A 23,445-nucleotide genomic window follows, 5' to 3' on the forward strand; every position below is an offset into this window, starting at 1 on the left:
TAGAAATCGAAGTGTCAAAATCACCATCATACCGAAGGAAGGAAGAAAAAAAAAAAACCAGGAAGTCTGGAACACTGACGCTAACCATTACCTTGATGTGTTTCGACTTATGAGCACCTTACAAGTAACGTGTGTTGATGTGTGTCACCGATCGCGTAACGTGAGTACAACGCGCAACTCATAGGTTAGAAATAAGTTTCGGGTACGCTAAACATTACCTCGACGTGTTTCGACTTATGAGTAACTTACAAGTAACGTGTGTCGATGTGTGTCACCGATCGCGTGACGTGCCTACAACTTATGGCCAGCGTTATGCGGAACGTGTGAGTCATACGCTGGCAGAAGTCTTAATATTTCAAGCATGGAAAAGTTGAGGACAACTGAAAAGTACAACATTTAAAGCCAGCGTAGAACGACGTATGGCAGTGTTTTTCAGCATGCTCTCAATGTTATCAAAACTTACCCATAGCGTATTCGACGTGCACCAGCGTTTTAGACAAATTTTCCAAAAATCGGCGTACGCTGGCTAAAACGTCAAGGTGTGACTGGGCCTTGAGGAATGATCATCTCCACTCCCTAGGCTTGTACCTTACCTTCCCATACGGTCACTGTGGTGGTTCGTTCACCTTCTTTGGGAAAGGCGGTAGGGATGGTGTTGGTTCACGGAGCTGCACAACTCTTGTCAAAGGAAACGCCCATATATTACAAAGGGAAACCATATAAAAGGATAGCAAGGAATGATGGTTTGGTATGTATGGGAAACGGTTGGAAAAAAAATTAAAATAACCCCAAAAAACCGGTGGGCTCAAATCGATCTGAGCCTGAGACGCAGGATTGAAATGGAGAATGAACACAAAAAAATACACAGGAGTTGGTACTAGAAATGCAAAGAACAATCAGCACAAACAGGGAACGAAACGGATGGCAGCACAGGTGAACCCAAAACAATTACTTAGCTTTTTGGAAGCAGATGACTTGGCGAACCAGGAAACCGAAAGCAACTTTTTTTTACCCACTCTTTTAATTAATAATAATAATTATTATTATTAATAATAGATCAGGTGGAAGGGGAGGAGGTATTCCTTTTTGTTTGGAAGGGAAGGAGGTATTCCATTCGTTTTTGTGCCGAACGGCACATAGAGCTGCTGAGGCAGTTTCATTGGCAAGGAGTACAGTCCTGGACGGGTTGCCACTCCGATGAAGGTTACCCTGAATGGTTATTACCACTGTTCATTGGTACTCATTTTTCTGACCTCGAAAGGATGACAGGCTGAATCAACCCCACATGGTGTTGATTCAACAGTAACAGGCCTCAAACTCAGGACCCCAAGGTCCCAAGCCAGCCACCTTAACCACTAAGCCCACACCAGGCCATTTTTTAATTACCCCTCATTGATTCCCACCTTTTGTCAGTGTGTGTGTCTTGTGGAATGGCATTTGATCCCTTTACTCCTACCTTTACAGCATTCGGAAAATGTATTTTGTGCCATACATTTTTTAAAATCATTTTCAGATACAGTACACCTGTTTCATTGCGTGAATAAATGATGAACGGTGTTTGTTTTGGGCAAATGGATTGCTCATGCTGAACTTGTTTTTAACCCTGCAGGACAATTTCCATTAAGTTTTGTTGAGTTGGTTCCTCTGCCAAAGGCCATGCCATCAGAAACTATTTGCTACTGCATTCAGGACTTCAGACCAACGACCAAGGATGCAGTCTCTCTCTCCCGAGGTCAGTCTTGTCTTCCTTCATGATTTTAAGGATTATATTTTTACTTTTGACTGATTCAGGTAAATGAGTATGAGGTGGGAATTTGGCCATGGGAATGGGTGGGTGGGGGGGGGCTATAAATACATGGTTACGAAGTATCAAATTTCCATTTGTTAAAGGCCCGGTCACACCTTGACGTTTTAGCCAGCGATGGCAACGTATTAAAATGTATGTAAAACGCTGGCTGACTTTGAACTTTTGATGTTTTTTTTTAAAGATTCGGACGTATTCATAACGACTTGGTCTTATGCATAACGTGTAAGTAATGGACACAGAACGTTTCGTTGTGTTATAGATAACTTGTACCAACGAATGCTGAACCTGTTGTCGGCCTACACAACCTATGCCCAACGATAGTCTAACTTCGGCATAGCGCGTTGCACGCATCACCGACGATGTCGTGACGTAGCCTATTAAAAGGCTGACGCACAACGATTCGAATCATAACTGCCGTAGAAATGGAAATGACAACATCGCGGTCACACCTTGGCGATCTTGCCAGCGTATGCCGACCTAAGAAAAATGTGTCTAAAACGTTGGGGCACGTCAAATACGGTATGAGCAAGTTTGGTATACGTGAGTACAACGCTAAAGTACGCTATCATACGTCGTAGTAAGTAGAGTACGTCAAGAAATTTTAAACATGTTCAAAATTTTACGACGTACTCGGCGTATGACACACGTTCCGCATGCGATGGGGATAAGTTTTACACACGATATGTGGACGCTTACACACGTCCACAAACGCTACTTATAAGCTACTCATAAGTCGAAACACGTCGCGGTAATGTCTTTTTTACGCGAAACTTATTTCTAACTTATGTTTGACGTGCTTTGAACCAATTCTTTACGTAGTCCCAACACACATCGACGTATGTAGACGTATTCTAATGACGTCTTCCGGTCGACAAAAAAAAAATAAATGAACGTTTTTCTAGGTTACAACTGCCATATAAAGATGTGTTCCCAGTGGTTTTTGGAATTGGTATATAAAAATGGTGTTCATAAAAGGGGAACCCAACAGTGTTTTCGAGTTCCTTTTTGAGTCGATGTCCATGTCAGCAGTAACAGTATCAGTATCAGTATTAGTATTAGTATTAGTATTAGTAGTAGTTTGTTCATGTTGGCAGTAGTAGGTGAGTGTGAGGGGGAGGGTGTGGGTTGTGATGGATCGTCCTTGCGTCCGCGTGTCCACGGGTAGGTTCATAGGCTGCCACTCAACGATTTAAATGGCTGCATCTCCACTATTGAAAGTGGACGCTTGCGCTCAACAATTGGATTTTTTTTACACTCAACGACTTTTAAACGGTACCACTCAGCTATTTTCATTGTTTACAATGAACGATTTAAATTGCTGTCACTCGCCTTTGTTTTTTGACGCTGGGGTTTGGAAATTTGAAGCGTTTCTTCTGAACGTGTTAAAACGCTCAAACTCGACTATTTTAAATAGACGCTGCCGATGGACATTTGGAATCATCGCCAAGCTAGACATCGAAGTGTGAACATCCTCGTCATGCCGAAGAAAAGTTTGAAGAATGCTGCAAATAAGTGTCCTGGCCGTGGCCGTGGACGCTGACGCAAGGACGATCCATTATACCGACGTCTTTCAGCCTATGAGTAACTTAAAAGTAACGTCTGTCGATGTGTGGCAACGATCGCGTAACGTGCCAACAACACGTTAATCATAGGTTAGAAATAAGTTTCGGTTACGCTAAACATTACCTCGGCGTGTCTCAACTTATGATTAACTTACAAGTAGCATGTGTTGACGTCTGTCAACGATCGCAGACCGTGCATACAATTTGTGGCCAGCGTAGCGGAACGTGTGAGTCATACGCCGGCATACGTCGTGAAATTTCAAGCATGAAAAAATTTGAGGACAACCGAAAAGTACAACGTTTAAAGCCAACGTACAACGACGTATGGCAGTGTTTTTCAGCGTACTCTCAATGTTATCAAAACTTACCCATAACGTATTCAACGTGTGCCAGCGTTTTAGAAAAAAAATTCAAAAATCGGCATACGTTGGCTAAAACGTCAAGGTGTGACCGGGCCTTAACAAACTTACAAGACCAAAATGTAATGAAATGAGGTTGAGGGATGTTTAAAGTAATTGTTACATATTTATGTGCATTGTTCTTTGTTAAAATTGAATGAAAATGATAGGATGTGCGATTTGTGGACAAAAAGGGTGTGTGGATTATTTGCATTATACACTGAGTTGGGTACGTTTGAGACTGGGGGGAGAAGGGTGGGGGGTGAGAGGAGAGGGAGACTTTGTAAAAATGTGGCCAATGAGCATTTAAATACCTTTAACAAATGCAGCACAGTGCTGAATAGGCAAATGGTTATTTTGAGTGTCTGTTAACTATTGATGATATAAATCCAGAACTTTTTTTGTTGTTTATCACTTCTTAAAGTTAAAACTATCACTTCCTGACTGTTCATCTTGTTGTGTGACATGATAACTGATTGCTCTTGTATTCTGGTTCTAGGTGATGTATTCATTGTTGAGGGAGATTTGGATGAAGTGTGGGTACATGCATGGCTGGATGATAGGCAAGGCATGGTTCCCAGCAGCTGTGTTTTGGAGCTGAAACTTCCTGCGAGTTGTAATCGAGGCAATGGGCAAACAACAGAGCAGACTGCTCCTGTACATGCTCTGGGCCTTGCTCGAGCTGTAATGGGGTTGTCAGCACAGATGGCAGGTGAACTGGACTTTCGGGAAGGAGATATAATCACTGTATTGAGCATTCCAGAGGAGGGGTGGTTTGAAGGGGAAATTGATGGCCGTCGAGGAACATTTCCAGAGGGTTTTGTTGAGCTCTTTCCGTCATCGCATTCTCAAAGCTTGGGGTCAGACTGCCTTCCACAAAAGGCTTCAGAAGTGGAGGATGCTCAGGTCATCGCGGAAGCTTTGTATGATTTCCATGCCATTGAGGAAGGAGAGCTGACCTTCAGGAAAGGAGATTTGATTAGTGCAATTGATTATGTTGAGGATGGCTGGCTTGAGGGTGAGATTAGAGGGTTCAGGGGAAGGTTTCCTGTTAAGTTTGTTGAAATAAAACCACAGGAAAGTGTGGACATTGTTGAGCACCATCCACTAACTGAAAAGAATGGTGAAAAACTGAATCTTGCTGAGAATTCAGGTTCAAATAAAACACAAATAGCAAAGCAATTCAAAAGCCTTAATGGTGATTCCAAGAGCAGTAAGGAGTTCAATAAATCACTAGTTCAAAAAAATGGAAGTTCAAATCATGACATTGGAAGAATTTGTGTATGCGATGATGATGTTCCCTTGGATTTTACTTTCAATCCCTCGGAAGATGTGAACACAACACTTCCTTCAAGCACTACTGTGGGGTCTTGTGAAGAAACCAATGATTGTTACACCTTTCCAGCAAGTCGGTTTGATGTTCCCCCTGATGAAAGATCAAATGTTGCTCTGGCTTCTGCACTTTGTGGTGGTCCAGACAATGTCACAACCTTGAGATCATTCTGTTGCAGCACACAAAACAGGAAGTACGGAGACAATTTGGGGACCGTGAATTTTGAAGCAGAAAATGATAGCCTCAAATGCGTATTGCAAACTGATATTCAAAAATCAGAACCTCTTCATGGATCCATGGAAAAAATTGCAAAGGCTGAGAAACCTCAATTTTCAGTACCAGGTGATTTGGACATCAAGTTAACTCAACAGGTGTTGCAGTTTGACCTGAGTCTCGCTGGTAGCAGAACTGGATTGGCTTTGGTTGGAGAAAACTTCAATGGACAGATTATGGCACCGACGCTTTGGCAGTGTGAGCAGAACGGTCTTGCTCCACCTCCTCCCCTTCCACCTGATCTCCGACCACGTGCTCACCGTGCTGCTCCACCCGTCCCTGTGACACCTTGTGGTCCCTTGCCACAGACCATTCCTTGTTGCACTTCCGAGTCAATAAAGCATAATTTATTTTCTTCACCAAAACCTGAGACTGAGATTTCTGCTTCTGCTGGAACTGCCTCCCATGGTGCACATCCAATGAACCTCGTCCAGTCACAGACAGGGGACCAGGATGGTCTCTGGGCACAAGAATCAAACACCAGGAGCCAAGGTAGTGATTGCATTATATATCATTGTCATTCTTCACAGGTTCTGTTGCTGATATTATGTCACTTGTGAGATGATTGATTGAATACGTCACAAAACGTTTTTTTTGTGTGTGTGTAAACTTGTCAAGTTTTCATTCTTAACATCACCTGCTTGAATCTTAAATAGTTTTAAAAGTATGCATTAACAAGCAAATCGAAAGTAATGGGTAGAAGATCTGTTTTGAATATTCTTTATTAATTAATGTGCACTGAATAACCTGTAATTTTTTTTACCTTGTGTTGATGTGGATTATGGGACCATCTCCAGCTCAGCATGGGCCAGAAGCACTGCAGCGGATGATGGATAAACGAGTGAAGATCTTGGCGGAACTCCATCAAACCGAGCGTGACTACTTCCAGGACCTGCAGCTTTGCCTCCAGCACTTCCTGCTGCCCCTGCGTGCACAGCAGGTATTCATGCTTCCATTAGCTGGCAAATATGAATGTCCTGCAATCCAATGGGACTGAGGGTGTAGTGATGTTTTAAAAATCGATTTGTAGAAATATTGAGTTTGGAATTGAGCATCAAAAAACAGCATGAGCTAATTGTAACAAAACACGAGGTTCAATGGATAATGGTATACCCAATGGGGAAACCGCAGTATTGCAAAATAAGAAAGGATATTTTGAAAGGAAATAAATTATCAGTCATTGAAGAAAGCAAGATCAAAACAAAAGGGCAAGTGGAGAGAAGAGAATCTGCAGCAGGGACAGCTCTTCGTGAGTGATAGAAAACTCCACCAGTTCAGGTTCCTGATTATTATTTTTATTTTTATTATTATTATTATTATTATTATTATTATTGTTATTTTGAAAAGACAGTAAGGCTGCACAGACATCCCTGGAAATCTTTAGAATGTGAATAACCAACTTAAAAAATTAGGTTTGTGGTGGAAAACCACTTGATAAAATAATAATGTTTAATTGCTATCTTGTTTCACTGTATAATTATGTTGATTCAAATTATCTTAAGTAATCCTGCAGTCTCACCCATACTGCTTAATTATACTTGCTATAATACTCGTTAGAGTACACTACTTGTACAATTGTACCACTACTTTTTTAAATGGCCAAAATTAATCCCACATTCTTATGGTCTTGGCTGGGGATGAAGATTTGACCCGAGTCCTTCACAAATTGGCTGGTGAGGCCTGACGTTCAACGAGAGCCGATTTGGGCAGGAATTTGAAATTCGTTCAGGGTGTCGGTGATAAGTCACCTACTCTACACAAAAGCCACGGTGGGATCTCCCGTCGTCCACCTATCAATGCCAGCAGATGTCTGCCACCAAGCCGAACATCCATCGGAGGACAGCACGTGATGCAAAGCAATGAATGCTCTGCCTTTGTTTTAAGCTTCCTGGGATACTTTATATTGACACGCACTTTGTACTTTTTCAATTTAACATCTCTATTTAGTTAAGATGGACTGATTTAAGCTGTACATTGTCCGAATCTTCATTCATGTTTTGTATTTATTTTGCCTTTGTCTTGTTTGGACATTAATATATTGATTTTGATGAAAATATTTCCATCTCAAAACGGTGTTAACTTGCTTCTCTTGCTTTGATTTTGATGACCAGTTGCCTGGCCTTGACCTGCCCTGCTTGTTTGGGAACCTGGAAGATGTTATAGAAACGAGTTCCCGATTGCTGGTCGCTCTGCAGCACATCTTGTTTAAACCCCCTGAAAAGCAGCTGGTCGGTGAGTCACACTGACGTGAGAGCAACGCCTTCCTCAAAGGAAAAATGCCACATTGATTTTGGAGTTAAAAGCGGAAATGTTGATATTCTTTTTGGTTTTACTTGGATCGTAAAATATTTTGGCTTTTCCCCCTCTTATATCGGTCAAAACATTTTGTATTGCCAGAAAGAAGCTGTTATATTTATGATTGGTCTTAACCAGATTGTGGTTTTCGATTTTTATATTGATGTTATGCATATTTAATTGATCTCGTATATAGGGTAACGAAGGCTCTCAAAATGCCGACTCTGTCTGGGATGTAAGCTGTGCATTCTGTTTAGGCTATTTATCATTACTAGTAATTCCCGTTCCCTTGAGGGAACGTACATGCAAAATTTGGTGATTTACCCAGCTGTTTTTTATTTATTTATTTTTCTTTCCATGATTTTACACACACGCACACACGCACACACACACAGTTTTATATAATAAGATGCCATAAAACTATATGCTATCTCAAATCCCATCAGATAGCTTTGATGTACGCACCCAAGACTTGAATTTGGATAAATACAGCCAGTGATGTTGGAGGAAGTGACGGCATTTCCCGGGGCACTTTGGTGTTGCTTTTCTTTCAGCGGTCAGCTGGGTAATTGAGGGGAAATCTCCCCACAACCCTTCCCTATGGGATGCCTACCCAGGGGATTTATCCATAATTTTCAAAATGCTGAGTATCAAGCGAGGAAGCAGCACATGCAATCTCTAGTCTTTTTTTTTTGTGTGAAAGAGCAAGAACACTGATGGATCAGGATGCAACAGAAGAAAATGAATAGTAGAGAGGGAGTGGGGGAAACGCCAACAGCAGAGTTGAAGGACAAAGTAGAGGGAGACTTTGACAAATAATGGGTGTGGGGAGGAGTGAGAGATAGGGGAGGATGCATGGGGTGGACAAGATGGATACAAAAGCAAACTCTCAGGAAGGAAAACCTGGAAATTTGGAAGGAGGTTGGCTTTGGGGGTGGAGTTAATGAGGATATAAAATATCATGGTTTTGGATGGGGAATGATCTGAGATGGTAGTGAACAGCTGTATTGAAGACTTGGACGGAAGAATGAAATTGAAGAGGGTGTAGAAGTGGGTTCTGCAGTCGTGATGCGATCAGAGTTGGAATCAAACCGCTAACCTCCCAGATTCGGAGGGAACGTTCTGAATGCAATTCCACTGAGTCTGGTACAAACTGAGTGTGAAATTTTGTTTATTTTTTTAATGTCCTCCGCCATGTTCTGGAACTACCCGTTTTGCATTGACCTTTGTTTTCTGCAGGTGAAATATTTTTGAGTTGTAACGACGAACTTGAATCGGTGTACAAAGCATACTGTCACAACCATGATGACGCTATATCACTGCTGGAAATTTATGATAAAAACAGCGACATTTCTATGGCGATTGAGAACTGCCTGAGCATCATACGGTAAGTGCATTAAAATCTGCGCACCACATCATTACCGTTAATTTTAATGTGCAAGGAGATCGGAATTGTGTTTAAACCGAATGGTAAATCAAGTTTTGATTCCTCCCACATTCTCAGCCGCCAAACACCGTGTATCAGCCTGGGAGCACTGCTCATAGAGCCCGTGCAACGGCTCATGCGCTACCCTCTCCTGCTCGCAGAGCTGTTGGAATCGACCTCAGACACACACGAGGATTTCGCAATGCTCAGCCAAGCTCTCTCTGCCATGCGCACAGCCAATGACAACATAAACGAGTTCAAACGCAGGAAGGACTTGGGTACACACTCGCTGTTCTCTGATTTTATTCTCTGCAAGCTGGAATTTGTGACCATGTACAGGCTATATGACCACGCAGTCCTGCTCTCCATGCTTCTGATAGCATTCGAGAATGTTATGGCTAAATTGATTGACTACTGATCATTGGGCAGTCAAAGTATGTGAAAACATTTTCACGATTCACATTCAAAAATCTGCTTAGATAATAAATACTATGACAATTATTGTCTTGACGGTAATGCCACTTGGCGATGAATGAGTGGTGTTTATGATTTATTTTCTTTTTCTTTTTTTAATTGCTTTCTTGTTTTTCAAGAACCTTCCTTACTCATTTTTTTTCATCTTCACCACTTCCTTCTCTACCTAGTTTCTACCAGCTGCCTCCTTGTTCTTCTTGTCTCACTTTTAGCTTTTCCACCATTTGCGCATTGCGTTGTCCCATTCTCACGAGTTCTCTGACCTCACATTCCAAACTGACTCTGTTTGGCCGGATGTTCCCGCAGTGCTGAAGTACCGTAAAGATGATGACTTCTCCCTCATCGGGAAGCTTTCCAAACTGAATATGCGCTCCATCGTGAAAAAGTCCACTCGTGTGAGCGGTCACCTCAAGCACCTCACGGGCCTGGCCAGTCAGGTGATACAATCACCATCCATGGGCTAAAAGGAACACAAAATGTTTTTCTCTTTTGGCCATAATTTTAAAAATCAGTCAAAAATAATAGTTCATCAGGTGAAATTTCAACATATGTGCTGTGGTTTTTAACGTTGGTGTTTGTAATGTATTCTCCATTTTATCGACACTTAAATATTTAGATGTAAACAAACTTGAAGTGAAATATTTGAAGGTTGTTTGTCTTGTATTCTTTGCGTGAAATTGCATTGTTGTTGAATTTTATTGTGTGGCATTTTCACCTTCACAGCATGAGGTTGGGTAGGTATCACTGTTAACATAATTTCACGTGTCTGTTTTGCTGTGCACTTTGGTTAATCCTCGAAACTAATGTGTTTGTGCTTCTAGATTAAAGATGAAACTTTTGAAGAAGAAGAAAAGAAGTTTCGAAACTTTGAGAAAGCGGTGAAATCATTCGTTCGGAATGTTTCGCTATTTGTGCAGCAAGTCAGAGTGAGTTTGGTGAAAACTGTTTTTTATTTATTTATTTATTTTTGTGTAGGAGTTGGAACACAGTATGGATCAGGGTGTATGTAATGGAGCAAAAAGAACAGCAGCAATAGACAAGGGTGGGGAAGGGAAGGGAAGTGAGGGGGGGTAGGGAACATACCTACAAACCAACAACAGGGTTGAGGAACAAAATATAGGGACACTTGGAGAAAAAGGGTCTTGGAGAAGATTGAGAGCAAGGGTAGGTAAGCAATTGGTTTACTTTCAGTTTGTGATTGAGGAACTACTTGATTTCAATTGAATCTTATATTTGAACACTGCAGAACATGAATCATAACATGAACCTGCACTTTAGCAGCACTTTGGCTCTGAATTTGGCAAATTGTACGGAATATCCTCCCGAGCGCGCATGTGTCCAGAGGAGTAAGGTCATATTTTTTTTTAGTCAGTTTGCCTGGTTGGCATTCAAACAAAATTGAAAATCACTCCCAACAGGAATCGTAGTGTTTTTGCATGTCCAGTATTGACTAAGCACTGGGAGGAGGGGCCAAATTTTGCTATTCTGTCTGTCTACCCGACGTCACAGTCTCCTTTTCATTGTCCGTCTACCCTACGTCTCAGCGTTGCGTCGCATCTATGTTCGACTCACTCACATGCCACTCACTCTCTGATCTTAATTAATCCCACCACACTATTTTGTCAGAACCTTGTCAAAGATACGGATTCCTGTTTTCGCATCTATGTTCCATCATAATTACACAATGGCTCGACACGCAATGCATGGACTTACACTTGTTAAGGACGTCATAAAGGACACACACAACATGCACAAATAACTAATTTGATGTATTAAAAAGGTGGTATAAAAATGCCAGTGTACTTCCATCAATGGCAGTAAACGTCCAAAAAATTTATTTTTAATTTTACAGCCTTTAAAACCTTTATTTTATTTTGATTGAATTATATACTTGAATACTGGAGAACACAAAGTTCCTTGTTCGCACTTCCAAAAACCTCCAGTTGAGCAGTACTTGGACAAAATATTATGCCATTTTATGCCTTCCCGACCAATCAAATTTGCTGCTCGCACTCTCAGCATTGAGGAGAATGAAGATTCAGACAAAACTGTGGCTCGTAAGAAATATACAGTGGGGAGAACAAGTATTTGATACACCGCCGATTTTGCAGGTTTTCCCACTTACAAAGCACGTAGAGGTCTGTAATTTTTATCATAGGTACACTTCAACTGTGAAAGACGGAATGTAAAACAAAAATCCTGAAAATCACATTGTATGGATTTTAAATAATTAATTTGCATTTTATTGCATGAAATAAGTATTTGATACATCAGAAAAACAGAACTTAATATTTGGTACAGAAACCTTTGTTTGCAATTACAGAGATCAGACGTTTCCTGTAGTTCTTAACCAGGTTTGCACAGACTGCAGCAGGGATTTTGGCCCACTCCTCCATACAGATCTTCTCCAGATCCTTCAGGTTTCGGGGCTGTCGCTGGGCAACACAGACTTTCAGCTCCCTCCAAAGATTTTCTATTGCGTTCAGGTCTGGAGACTGGCTTGGCCACTCCAGGACCTTGGGATGCTTCTTACGGAGCCACTCCTTAGTTGCCCTGGCTGTGTGTTTTGGGTCGTTGTCATGCTGGAAGACCCAGCCACGCCCCATCTTCAATGCTCTTGTTGAGGGAAGGATGTTGTTGGCCAAAATACATGGCCCCATCCATCCTCCCCTCAATACGGTGCAGTCGTCCTGTCCCCTTTGCAGAAAAGCATCCCCAAAGAATGATGTTTCCACCTCCATGCTTCACGCTTGGGATGGTGTTCTTGGGGTTGTACTCATCCTTCTTCTTCCTCCAAACACGGCGAGCGGAGTTTAAACCAAAAAGCTCTATTTTGGTCTCATCCGACCACATGACCTTCTCCCATTCCTCCTCTGGATCATCCAGATGGTCATTGGCAAACTTCAGATGGGCCTGGACATGCGCGGGCTTGAGCAGAGGGACCTTGCGTGCGCTGCAGGATTTTAATCCATGACGGCGTAGTGTGTTACTTATGGTTTTCTTTGATACTGTGGTCCCAGCTCTCTTCAGGTCATTGACCAGGTCCTGCCGTGTAGTTCTGGGCTGATCCCTCACCTTTCTCATGATCATTGAGGCTCCACGAGGTGAGATCTTGCATGGAGCCCCAGACCGAGGGAGATTGACTGTTATCTTGAACTTCTTCCATTTTCTAATAATTGCACCAACAGTTGTTGCCTTCTCACGAAGCTGCTTGCCTATTGTCCTGTAGCCCATACCAGCCTTGTGCAAGTCTACAATTTTGTTCCTGCTGTCCTTTGACAGCTCTCTGGTCTTGCCCATTGTGGAGAGGTTGGAGTCTGATCGATTGAGTGTGAACAGCTGTCTTTTATGCAGATAACGAGTTCAAACAGGTGCAGTTAATACAGGTAATGAGTGGAGAATGGGAGGGCTTCTTAAAGACAAAACTAACATGTCTGTGAGAGCTGGAATTCTTACTGGTTGGGAGGTGATCAAATACTTATTTCATGCAATAAAATGCAAATTAATTATTTTAAAATCATACAATGTGATTTTCAGGATTTTTGTTTTAGATTCCATCTTTCACAGTTGAAGTGTCCATATGATAAAAATTACAGACCTCTACGTGCTTTGTAAGTGGGAAAACCTGCAAAATCGGCAGTGTATCAAATACTTGTTCTCCCCACTGTAGATTGTGCTCGGAAACACAAAGCAGGAGTTGAAAAGAGCCTTCCCATGTCCTTTTTCTCAAGACTGAGTGGGTAAAGTGTTCTATGAACTCCCTAGTTATCCATTTATCCATCCATTAAGGTGCACTTCCTGGTGGCATTGCTCATTGTGATGCCCCAGTGGCCTACAGCATGACACTCGACTTCAAGTTCAAGAGCCAGACAAGATAACTTGGCTTAAATCATACTTGTGTGCAAATTTATTGACTTTGTGTGTGTACTATTTTTCTTGTTGATGCAATGACTCTACACTGCTGCCTAAAAATGCATCATTAAGAAGCATTTTAAATGTTCATGAAAAGACTTGGCATTGAAAGGTATTGCGGGAATGCCTTCTTGAGGATAACGCTGAACCCATCCTACCCAGTCACACCCAACTGCTCCTGGACTCTGTGTATTTTGCACCTGAGAAGGTGGAGACATTCTGGCAACCCTCAACTGATTCTGCAACTAGACCGGACAGCATCAGCTCACATGCCCTAACCCCCCCTCCCCCCACTCCCCGTTTTTGTTTCTGTTAAATACACCATTATAAATTCACTTTGTCTCCGTATGATTTGAGTGTTCTTGTCATGAGTTACTTTTGCTAATAACATCTGCTAAAGGACCGATTCATTTGTGGCGAATAGCGTCCTGTACAAAACTGTATCGGCGATCTCTGCTCGGATTGCTAATTAGGGTAACCAGGCACAGAGTACCTATGAGCACATTGCCTGACTGGCTCGGGCTTTCCACCTGAACATGGTAACGTGGAAAATGGGCCTGAAATCCTGTTCAGAGTGCTTGAATCAGTTGGCCGGCATGACCACTTTGACGCGGTTCATCGAGATTTCGACCTGGCAACTGGGACAAGTTCGACGATTACAACAAAATGTCTAGGGATGACAGAGAATGACATTTCCTTTGAAAATATCCCATCTCTACATCCATGAGTCGTGTGTGTGTTTTTGTGTAGGAGGAGGTGGTTGTGCAACAGTCTTTATCCGCCGCCTTCACTACACTGCACTCGGGAAGATCAATAGAGCATCACCTCCTGGCGTGCAATGTCATCACAGACCAACTATTCCCACACTTGGTATGATAACGCATCAGATGTTCTGCCAAATTGCCTTTGGTGGTGGTGGTGTTATCATTGTAATCTGAATGATAATTGGTATGTTTTGAATTGCATTCTTTACTTCCAGACCCCATGTTTAATTATGGTGCTCATTACTATTGTGATATTGCCCACATAGTGTGACACCGCCAGAGTTTACCTTCCTGTGACGATATTGATTATGATGACCTGAGTAACCATGGCAATAGAAAATTTTAATTTATGGCAATGGTGGCCTCTTTAACCACAACATTTTATTGTCGAAGAGGCCAGCCGGTTTATTTCCTGATGAGCTTTTTTTTTACAGTAGAGCTGAGAGGAGTAAGTGGAGGGAATGGAAGGGATATTATGTAAGGGGTAACACAGACCCGCTCGACCACTGTTAATTGCACATTCCATGAACAAACCCCAACAAAACGTACACCAGGAGGCTCGGAAGGGATTGATTGTTTTAAATATTCACTCGTAATCCATTTGGGGTATTAAAATAAATGTTTTAAAGGGATATTTAAGAGCTTCAGTTCCTAAATGAAGGACGTTGGTTGTTTTCCACAACAGGCCGATTCATACGATTGCTTCGTGCTTGAATGCCTAGAAGGCATTTTTGGGACATGTTTGAATGCAAATATCGCCACATTATTCCGCTCGCAATTGCACGAAATACCTTCTAGTAGTCTTGATTGATTCGGGCATGCATGAATACGTCTGCTATTGCTGTGCCATGTTTGAGTTGAAGGGTTGGGGAATCGAAAGGAACAATAGTTGTGTTTGCCAAACACTAGTGAAGCACACATAGGAGTGTTCCTGTTGAACAATGTATTGTTTTCGTGGAATTTTTATGTTTTACAAAAGTCACCGCAATTATACTGAACAAAAATATAAACGCACCAAGCGATTGTTACTATTTTACCTCGAACTCATTAATACTAAATCTTCACAACAATTTGGTTATAGAATCCATGACAATTGAGCATTAAATTTCAAAGAGTTCCTTGAGAATTCTGGCGACAGTCTTTGCGCTACAACAGCCGACACAACCGAGGTGTCACTGTCAGAGTTCACACAGTCAGTAGCGGGTGTGTCCACCGTTGGCGTCGCGCAGAGCGGTGCATCTCTGGTGCATGGACATCACCAGATTATCGATGGTGGCCTGAGGGATGTTTTCCCATTCCTCCTGGAGAGCCACACGGAGCTGGCGGACGTTCTCTGGGACTGCGCAATGTTGTCGTACGCGTCGATCAAGAACGTCCCAAAGGTGCTCGAAGGGCGACATGTCGGGAGAATATGGAGGCCAGTCGAGGACATCAATGTCCTCCTCACCGAGGAAGTCCATGCAGATCCTGGCAACATGGGGGCGAGCATTGTCGTGCTGAAACGTCACATGGTGAAGGCGCACAAACGGCACGACGATGGGTCTGAGTATCTCGTCCCTGTACCGCTGCCCGTTCAAGTTGCCTTCAATGAAATGAAGCTGAGTGCACTCTCCATGGCATATGCCCACACCATAACACTGGCACCACCGTGTGACACCCGACGAAGGATATTGGCGTCAGTGTAGCACTCCCCAGCCCGACGCCAGACGCGGAGTCCGCCATCAGCCCGATACAGCTGGAACCGCGACTCATCGGTGAACAGCACTCTCCTCCATCGTGCGAGGGTCCAGCGCAAGTGAACATTGGCCCAGTTCAGTCGGGTCTGACGCCGGACTGCAGTGAGGTCGAGTCCCCGGTGTGGTCGGCGGGCTCGGAGGTTGGCCTCCCTCAAGCGGTTACGCACCGTCTGGGCTGAAATGCGCCTGTTATGCAGCCCGACAGTCTCATCGGCAGTCCTCGTGGCCGGTCGGAGTCGATCCCGGAGATGTTGCAGCCTCATGTGACGATCCTGACTGGCGGTGGTCACACGTGGTCGCCGGGCATGTGGGCGGTTCACGGTGCTTCCAGTCTCTCTGAGGCGCGTTCTCAGGCGGCTAATGGTGGAGTGGTGGACATTGAAGTGTGCTGCAACGGCCCGTACTGATGTCCCAGCATTCAGCATGCCAATGGCGCGCTCCCTCAAGATTTGTGACATCTGTGGCATGTTGACATTTGGCACCAGTCCACATTTTGGGGAGGCCTTTTATAGGGCAAGCTATAGGGAGTGTTTGTGTCCTGGTCACGCTCACTGACCATCACTCTGTCAAGCCCCATGGTGCTCATGGGAAGGATTACTCAACGTGTGAGTCCACACACTCAGAGTGGTCAATTTCAATGGGAACATCTGTTTTGAGCAAAACAAAGGAACCATTGCTCAAACATATCATCGGTTTGACCATTTTCCCATAATGGCAATCTTGACTTAGATATTTAGGTTGGTGCATTTATATTTTTGTTCAGTATACATTTCATCAAATCTGGGTCTAATAATTTATTCATTTTCATCAATTTTGGCTCGGATGTTCATGTTGAGGGAGGCCGTCATCCTATAGTGGATTGAATGGGCTGATCATGTGAAGGGGGCTAAAAAAAAAAATTCAATTCACATATGAACTGAGCTTGCAGTGGGGAGTGGAAAAAGGGGGGGTGGAGCTGAATGAAGAAAAAGCGGTGGAGTGGGAAGAAAAGGCAAAGGAGGTTGTGAGTTCAGAGTAGTAAGGGGTATACATAGGAAGTGAAAAGCAGAGCGGTGGCAACACTTTTCACTACCTTGCACACATCAATTTTCTCTGTTGGACATGCATCACGAGCACTTGTTCAGTTTCATGAAACAAATGAAAAATGCCATAATGGTAAATAGCACACAAGCTTCTAAAATAGCAATGGTGTCTGTGGAAATTTTAAACCATTATTATTTGGAGGGCACTGATGGTGATTGCATCCTTCATCCTCACAATGGATCTTGTTTTCATTCTCGCCATTCTTACCAGTTTAGGATTATAAATTGCTTGAAAATTTTTTACATTTCAAGATTTTTACTTCTCACTGTGACGCTGGATTGGACGGACCCGTGGGATGTCCTTCTGTTCATACCGATTGTTTGTTTTTGCACAGAAAGAGCAAGTGGAGCATTTGGTCACCAATCCATTAGTGGCTCTTTTATCCACATTCTCTGGGCCACGGAAGTTGATCCAAAAGCGATATGACAAGTACCTGGACTACTCGAATCGACTTGAGGGGGAGCGAGATCGCGCCCGGGACAGGAGGAGCGGTGTCGATGAGCTGCAGGTCCACATATGCTCGATCGTTTCTTCCTTTTCGTTATTTTTATTTCTCATCTTTACTTCTATTTCCCTCGTTGTTATTCTGTTTCTGTTATTTCCCATTAACTCTTCCTCTTATTTGGTAAGGTGGTATTTTAAAGGGAATCACTTTTCATGAGTGTACTGCTGGACATTCTTTCATGTGATAATTTGACCGAACCATTTTAAAATTCTGTAACTGGAAGCTTCCAGGTTATTGAAATACTTTCAAGCACATCTCCGAACATTGCACCTACAGGCTTCTCAGAAAGACTATGCAGCCCTGAATGCTCAGTTGTTGGAAGAGCTCCCGCCGTTGGTGAGCGTTGGGCAAGCGATGCTGCAGCTAACCATGCTCCATCTGGTTGCAATAACTGGACGCTTCCAGCATTCTGCGCTCCAGCAACTTCAGCCATTGGCTCAGGTTTCTAGCACAATGTGATTGGGCGTCACTCGCAGGCTGCCGAGCACAGACTCGTGACTCGGACAGTCATGGGATTTTACGCCTCTGCTGACGAAGTCACCAGAGGAATTATGTTTTCGGGTTGTCCGTCCGTCCATGCGTGCATCCGTCCGTCCATGCGTGCATCCGTCCGTGTTGATTTTCTCTGTTTTCTCTGTGACCACTCATCCAATTAACACAAAAGTTTCATCATTGGTGCGACTATTCACTTAGATTGTTTTAATGATAATTATAACATCATAGATCATGTGGTGTGGCAACCGTGTTGAAAAAAAGGAAAAACTTTGGACATTTGTACCTCCGAAACCGCTCCATGGAAAAAATTGAAACGTGGCAGATGCCAACCACTCATTCCCCATGGGAAACGAGTGGTGTTTTTTTGTTTGTTTTGTTTTGTCTTTTTTTTGTGTCATAGGTGGATTTGTTATGACGTCATCATCATTGCGTAGGTCGAATGCTTTATCCGAGCAGTATGAAAATTGTCATATATATATATATATATATATATATATATATATATATATATATATATATATATATATATATATATATATATATATATATATATATATATATATATATATATATATATATATATATATATATATATGCATGACATTATCGGTTATGTGGTTCGGCAGCCATATATATCTGTCTTCTTCTTCTTCTTCTTCTTTCGGCAGCTCCCGTTTGGGGTCGCCACAGCGGATCATCCGTATGATCCGCATAGTGATTTGGCACATGTTTTACGCCGGATGCCCTTCCTGACGCAACCAGAGTCGCCTCTTACGACACAGGGATCGGCAGCCATATATATATATATATAATTTTTTTTTTTACATAAAAGCCTTCAAAAATTTCTGAAATGGCTGAACAGATCAAGGCAAAAACTTTACAGGTATGATCACCTATACATGAGGAACAAAAAGTTCTCCATCAATGATGTCGTAGGTCACATGGTTTGGCAGCTATGATTTTTTTTTTTGAAAGAATAAACATTTAAAAAATCTTCTCCAGAGCCACTTGACAGATCGAGGGGAAACTTCTCCCACATTTTTCCCAAGCCTTGGGATACCAGTGTTCACGAATAATTAATAGAATGGGTCACATGGTCTGGCAGCCATAATGGATTAAATGAAAATCTTTAAAAAAAATGATTTCTCTTGAACTGCTTCATCAATCGATGTGAAACATCAGTTATGATCTAGTAGTCATGGGGAATATATGTTTAAATATCAACCTGATCGGACGCATAGTCTGGCAGTCGGAATGATTTAATGTTTTCATATTTTGAGATAATATATTTTAAATCAAAATTGGTACAAGTACAGTAAGTCCTAGCTTAACATCGTCCCGGTTAACATTGGTTCGTCGTCAAGTCGCTGATTTATTGACAATATACTCGTTTAAAGTCGTTCACTGTTCCCTTATATAGTCGTTTTAACTCTAATTTAGTACCAAACTAATGGTTTTCCTCATTTTAATAAAGATACAATATGAACCATACTGTAAATACCAGTGTATAAACCATCTGAATGTGTCAATGACTTGAAAGGATTTAAAGATGTTGTCCCTGCTTTGAAGAAAGTTATTTTCAGCTTGGCCAATAAAGCGAGTTTTGATGAGGTGGAAGAAGCTGACGTCACACAACCTCTGCAATTACATGGAGAAGATTTGAACCAATGAAGATTTGAAGCAACAGAGATGAGTAAAAAGCAACTTGAGATGATGATATTCAAATATTTGTTTAAAATTTATACTCTACATTTAAATGTCTTTTGGCTGACACAATGTTTTCCCTCTAACCTAACCCCCCCACCCCCCCTATTTACATTAATTGTTATGGGGAAATTGGATTCACTTAGTCGCTTCAGTTAAAGTCGCACTTTTCAAGAATGTAACTGCAATGTTAAACAAGAAAAAGAGCAATCGGAGTTTGCAGACCCTCGCCAGGACTTGTTTTGTGTACTTGTGTTATGTAATTAATAAGAGACATAATTAGAACTGCCACTTTATAACTGCTGGCAGTGATAACTGGTTCACCCATTTCAGAGATTTTTGAAGGTTAAAAAAAACAAACTATATGGCTGCCGAATCATGTGACCGATGACATCATGAAAAATATTTTGTGGGCCATTTTATCCCTACAGTAGATGACCCTCAATTTTTATACTGATCGGATGTAGTATTCAACATATGCAATTATGACGTCATAACAAAGGAACCTATGATGCCATAAAAAAATCACTCATTCCCCATGAGGAGTAGTTGTCATTTGCCAAGTTTCAATTTTTTGCTTGGTGCGGTTTCACAGATGCAGAAGTGCAAAGTTTTTGTTTTTCGAACATGGCTGCCACACCATGTGACCCATGACATAATTATCATTAAACATTTTACATGAGTCGTCGCACCAATGGTGAAAATTCTTTCAATCCGACAAGTAGTTGCAGAGAAAAACACGAAAGTTCTGTGCAGATAAACACAGACAGACAAACAAACGGACCCAAATGCAATACCTTCTTTTGACGAGGGTAACGAGGACTGGCTGTATGTATGTATGTTGTAATAATGTGGGCGGAGGCACATCTGGCCATGTCTCGATGACGAAGAGTGCCCTTGTAGTTTTTTTTCTTATACCATGGGATATTCATTGTCCACACTCCACAGTCAAAACATAGACAGCCAGCTTTACTTCATTATCTGAAGGATATGTGTGCTTTGAGATGCAGCACCTTCTGCTCATACTTGTTCAAAACGATTTTTCCTTTTTGTCATACTTTATTGAGGGTATGACAAAAATTTTGTCATACTTGACATTATTTATATACCCAAACCAGACTCCTCAATGATAGGCATGCTACAAGACTTACTGTTTAAAACCACTTTTTGTGTTTGATTGAGATGGGGTGATTACACTCTCCCTATACCCACCCCACCCACCACTTTGAATCAATATCTAATAAATACGTGGGACCCAAGAGCTCTCTTTCATCCCTTTTTTTTAAACCATGTCCAACATGTGGTGAATGAGGTCATTTGCTTTCAAACAGGGGGGCCAATGAAGTTCATGACCAGTCCTTCTCTTACAGTCTTTAGATGCATCTGTGAGGACCAAAGGTGGCATTCCATCGGCTTCCCTACACCGTTTCAGCTTCGTTGGGGATATGCATCGTTGGTCGAGTGAAGGGCGGAAAGGGTCAATGACTGACGGACGATTGGACACGACCGCCAAATCCCTGCTTCCTGGTGGTGGTGAGCCGGTGCGTACTTATAATTAACCACTGATGATCGAGCATATTACAACACCTTCACAAGTGGATCTTTTGTAACGGATCATCTTGTCAAGTGTTTGGCTTTTCCAAGAGGCGGGACTTTAAACTGCAGAAAAAAAGACATGGTCACTCACCCTTGCATAATCTGAGCCATGTCAGACCTACCAATGTATTTCTTTTTAGGCTTTTTAAGATCGATCCTTTTAGAATAGCTCAATATGGTGATTTATTTGGAGAAACTCTGATTGGGGAATGAAAAATGACCTCTTACCTTTTTTCCTGTCGGCAGGGCGAGATACGGCGAGCCGCGCTGCTCAACCGCTTCCCACCACAGCTCACATTCCAAGTGGATCGGCCGGTGTGTGCCGCTCAGGCAATGGACCTGAGCCTAGCCGAGGGAGATCTGGTTGGTGTCATCAAGCAGCAAGACCCTATGGGGAGTAACAATCGCTGGTTCGTGGACAACGGAAGTATGTGTCCACATATTACGTTTTAAAATCTCGGAAATGAAACTTATTGAACTGTATTCACTTCTGTATTGTGTTAGAAAAAAAAAAATTATTTTATTGTTTATTTTTTCCCCTTCTATAAAATGGTTTGCAAATTTTAAGACATATTGCAGTTGGAACATTTAGTGTCCCATTGTATGTTATATTGAGTAACTTTTCCTGCATAATGCCACAAACTGAAATGTGACCTCACTTTGTGAATGGCCACATTATGTGGTTGATTTATAAACATGCTAATTAGGGGAGTGGTGCGTACGTTGCAGCTTCGCAAGGATTCGTCTACTCATCCTTTCTGCGACCATACGTCCCTCGTACAGATCGAGACGGCGATCGCTCTCTGACTTCGTCTCTCACCGACCCACAAACGCCAACCCCTGGGGGCTCTCCTCCAGTTTCCCCCCTCAGTGCCTCACCCAGAGCCCGTCAGACTCTGCGACCCTCGGCCAGTTTGGACAGGGGTAGTTGCAGATCTCCGAGGCGATGCACCAGGCAAACTCGACCCGGGTCTGGCTGGAAACGAAGTGAAGTTGAAGCGGGGGGCAAGTGGCAGGATCCTGGTGCTGCTGCTGGAGGCAGATGTTCATACAGGAAGCAGAGTCAGCAGGAACTTGATGGCAATTCTCGGCATAAAGGAGACAAGGTAATATGTATGGACAGCTTCCTAAAAGCTAATTTAAGGGGTGGTGCTGCTGATGTAATGGCATTCAATGAAAGCTGCTTGGTTTGTTTTCCAATCTGTTTTTTGTTTCCTCCACAGCTGAAAGCCTGAGGGATTATGCTTTCGGGTTATCCGTCTGTGCATTATCGGTCTTTTTGTTACCACGATAATTTGAACCACTGAAGGGATTTCAACTAATCTTGGCACAATTATGGACTTAAATTCAAAGATGAACGGATGAGATTTTCGGTTCAAAAGGTTGAAGGTCATGTGATCTTTAATTGAAAATGTTTGTTAGTGCAATAACTTGTGAAATGCTCTGGGTATTTCAACTAAACTTGGCAGAAGTATCGACTGATAAAGATGAATTGATTCGATTTTGGGTTCAACAGGTTAAACGTCAACGGTCATGTGCCCTTTTAAAATAATTTTGCAGACCTTAACTCTGAGTTAGAAGCATCTGATGTTGCATTTTTTTCTACTTACCTCTTTTTCTCTCTCACACGCTCACAGGACCATTAATCATGCGACTTTTAATTGAAATCAAAGCGACAATTATTTCGTATGCAGCACAAGGCTGTGGGTGGCAGCATTGGCTGAGGGCATGACTGTGCCGCTGATGCAATGCCATCTGCTAGATAGGGCAGGAATTTGGTATTTGGCCATGATGCCAGTGACAGCTCGCCAAATCTTCGCGAAGGGCGCCATGTGATCTTTAACGCCCACAGAGTGCTGGCAGACGATATTCCCATTTAATGTCCATCTGAGAGACAGCACATTGATGAATCACCCTGCCTGTAAAACACCATGGTGACAGTTTATAGCTGTCAGGATTCAAACCCAGGTTCGACAGCTGAGATGTGAGAGTGCGAACCTCCAGGTCATCCCATTAGCCCAACGTCAGAGTGGATTGATATCTAACGTGAGTGGAGGCACATCCATTGACGTGTTTGCATCA

The 23,445-nt window shown here is 42.5% G+C and overlaps 1 protein-coding gene and 1 long non-coding RNA gene across 5 annotated transcripts in view; one reads left to right on the forward strand and one right to left on the reverse strand.

The window, feature by feature from the left end:
• Nucleotides 1–23,445, forward strand: part of DNMBP (dynamin binding protein) — a 45,687-nt gene that overhangs the window by 16,888 nt on the left and 5,354 nt on the right. For 3 of the 4 annotated variants that reach the window (XM_085846836.1, XM_085846837.1, XM_085846838.1), the window contains 14 exons: nt 1,610–1,732; nt 4,267–5,865; nt 6,171–6,313; nt 7,485–7,605; nt 8,908–9,055; nt 9,173–9,372; nt 9,875–10,005; nt 10,390–10,494; nt 14,231–14,350; nt 17,398–17,571; nt 17,845–18,009; nt 21,138–21,308; nt 21,610–21,790; nt 22,093–22,469. In XM_085846836.1, coding sequence (XP_085702962.1) covers nt 1,610–1,732; nt 4,267–5,865; nt 6,171–6,313; nt 7,485–7,605; nt 8,908–9,055; nt 9,173–9,372; nt 9,875–10,005; nt 10,390–10,494; nt 14,231–14,350; nt 17,398–17,571; nt 17,845–18,009; nt 21,138–21,308; nt 21,610–21,790; nt 22,093–22,469 — 3,758 coding nt within the window. Of the gene's footprint in view, nt 1–1,609; nt 1,733–4,266; nt 5,866–6,170; nt 6,314–7,484; nt 7,606–8,907; nt 9,056–9,172; nt 9,373–9,874; nt 10,006–10,389; nt 10,495–14,230; nt 14,351–17,397; nt 17,572–17,844; nt 18,010–18,731; nt 19,757–21,137; nt 21,309–21,609; nt 21,791–22,092; nt 22,470–23,445 lie in introns of those variants that run through there. The other variant, XR_015049439.1, reaches the window with a different exon arrangement.
• On the reverse strand, nt 6,080–21,728 carry LOC147017317 (uncharacterized). The gene is made up of 2 exons (XR_015049441.1): nt 21,592–21,728; nt 6,080–6,298 (listed from the first exon to the last, which is right to left on the reverse strand). It is a non-coding gene; the product is annotated as an uncharacterized LOC147017317 (long non-coding RNA).

Source organism: Eptatretus burgeri, chromosome 11 (genome assembly GCF_056783735.1).
Source record: "Eptatretus burgeri isolate ZD-2024b chromosome 11, Ebu_testis_v1, whole genome shotgun sequence".
NCBI lineage: Eukaryota > Metazoa > Chordata > Myxini > Myxiniformes > Myxinidae > Eptatretus > Eptatretus burgeri.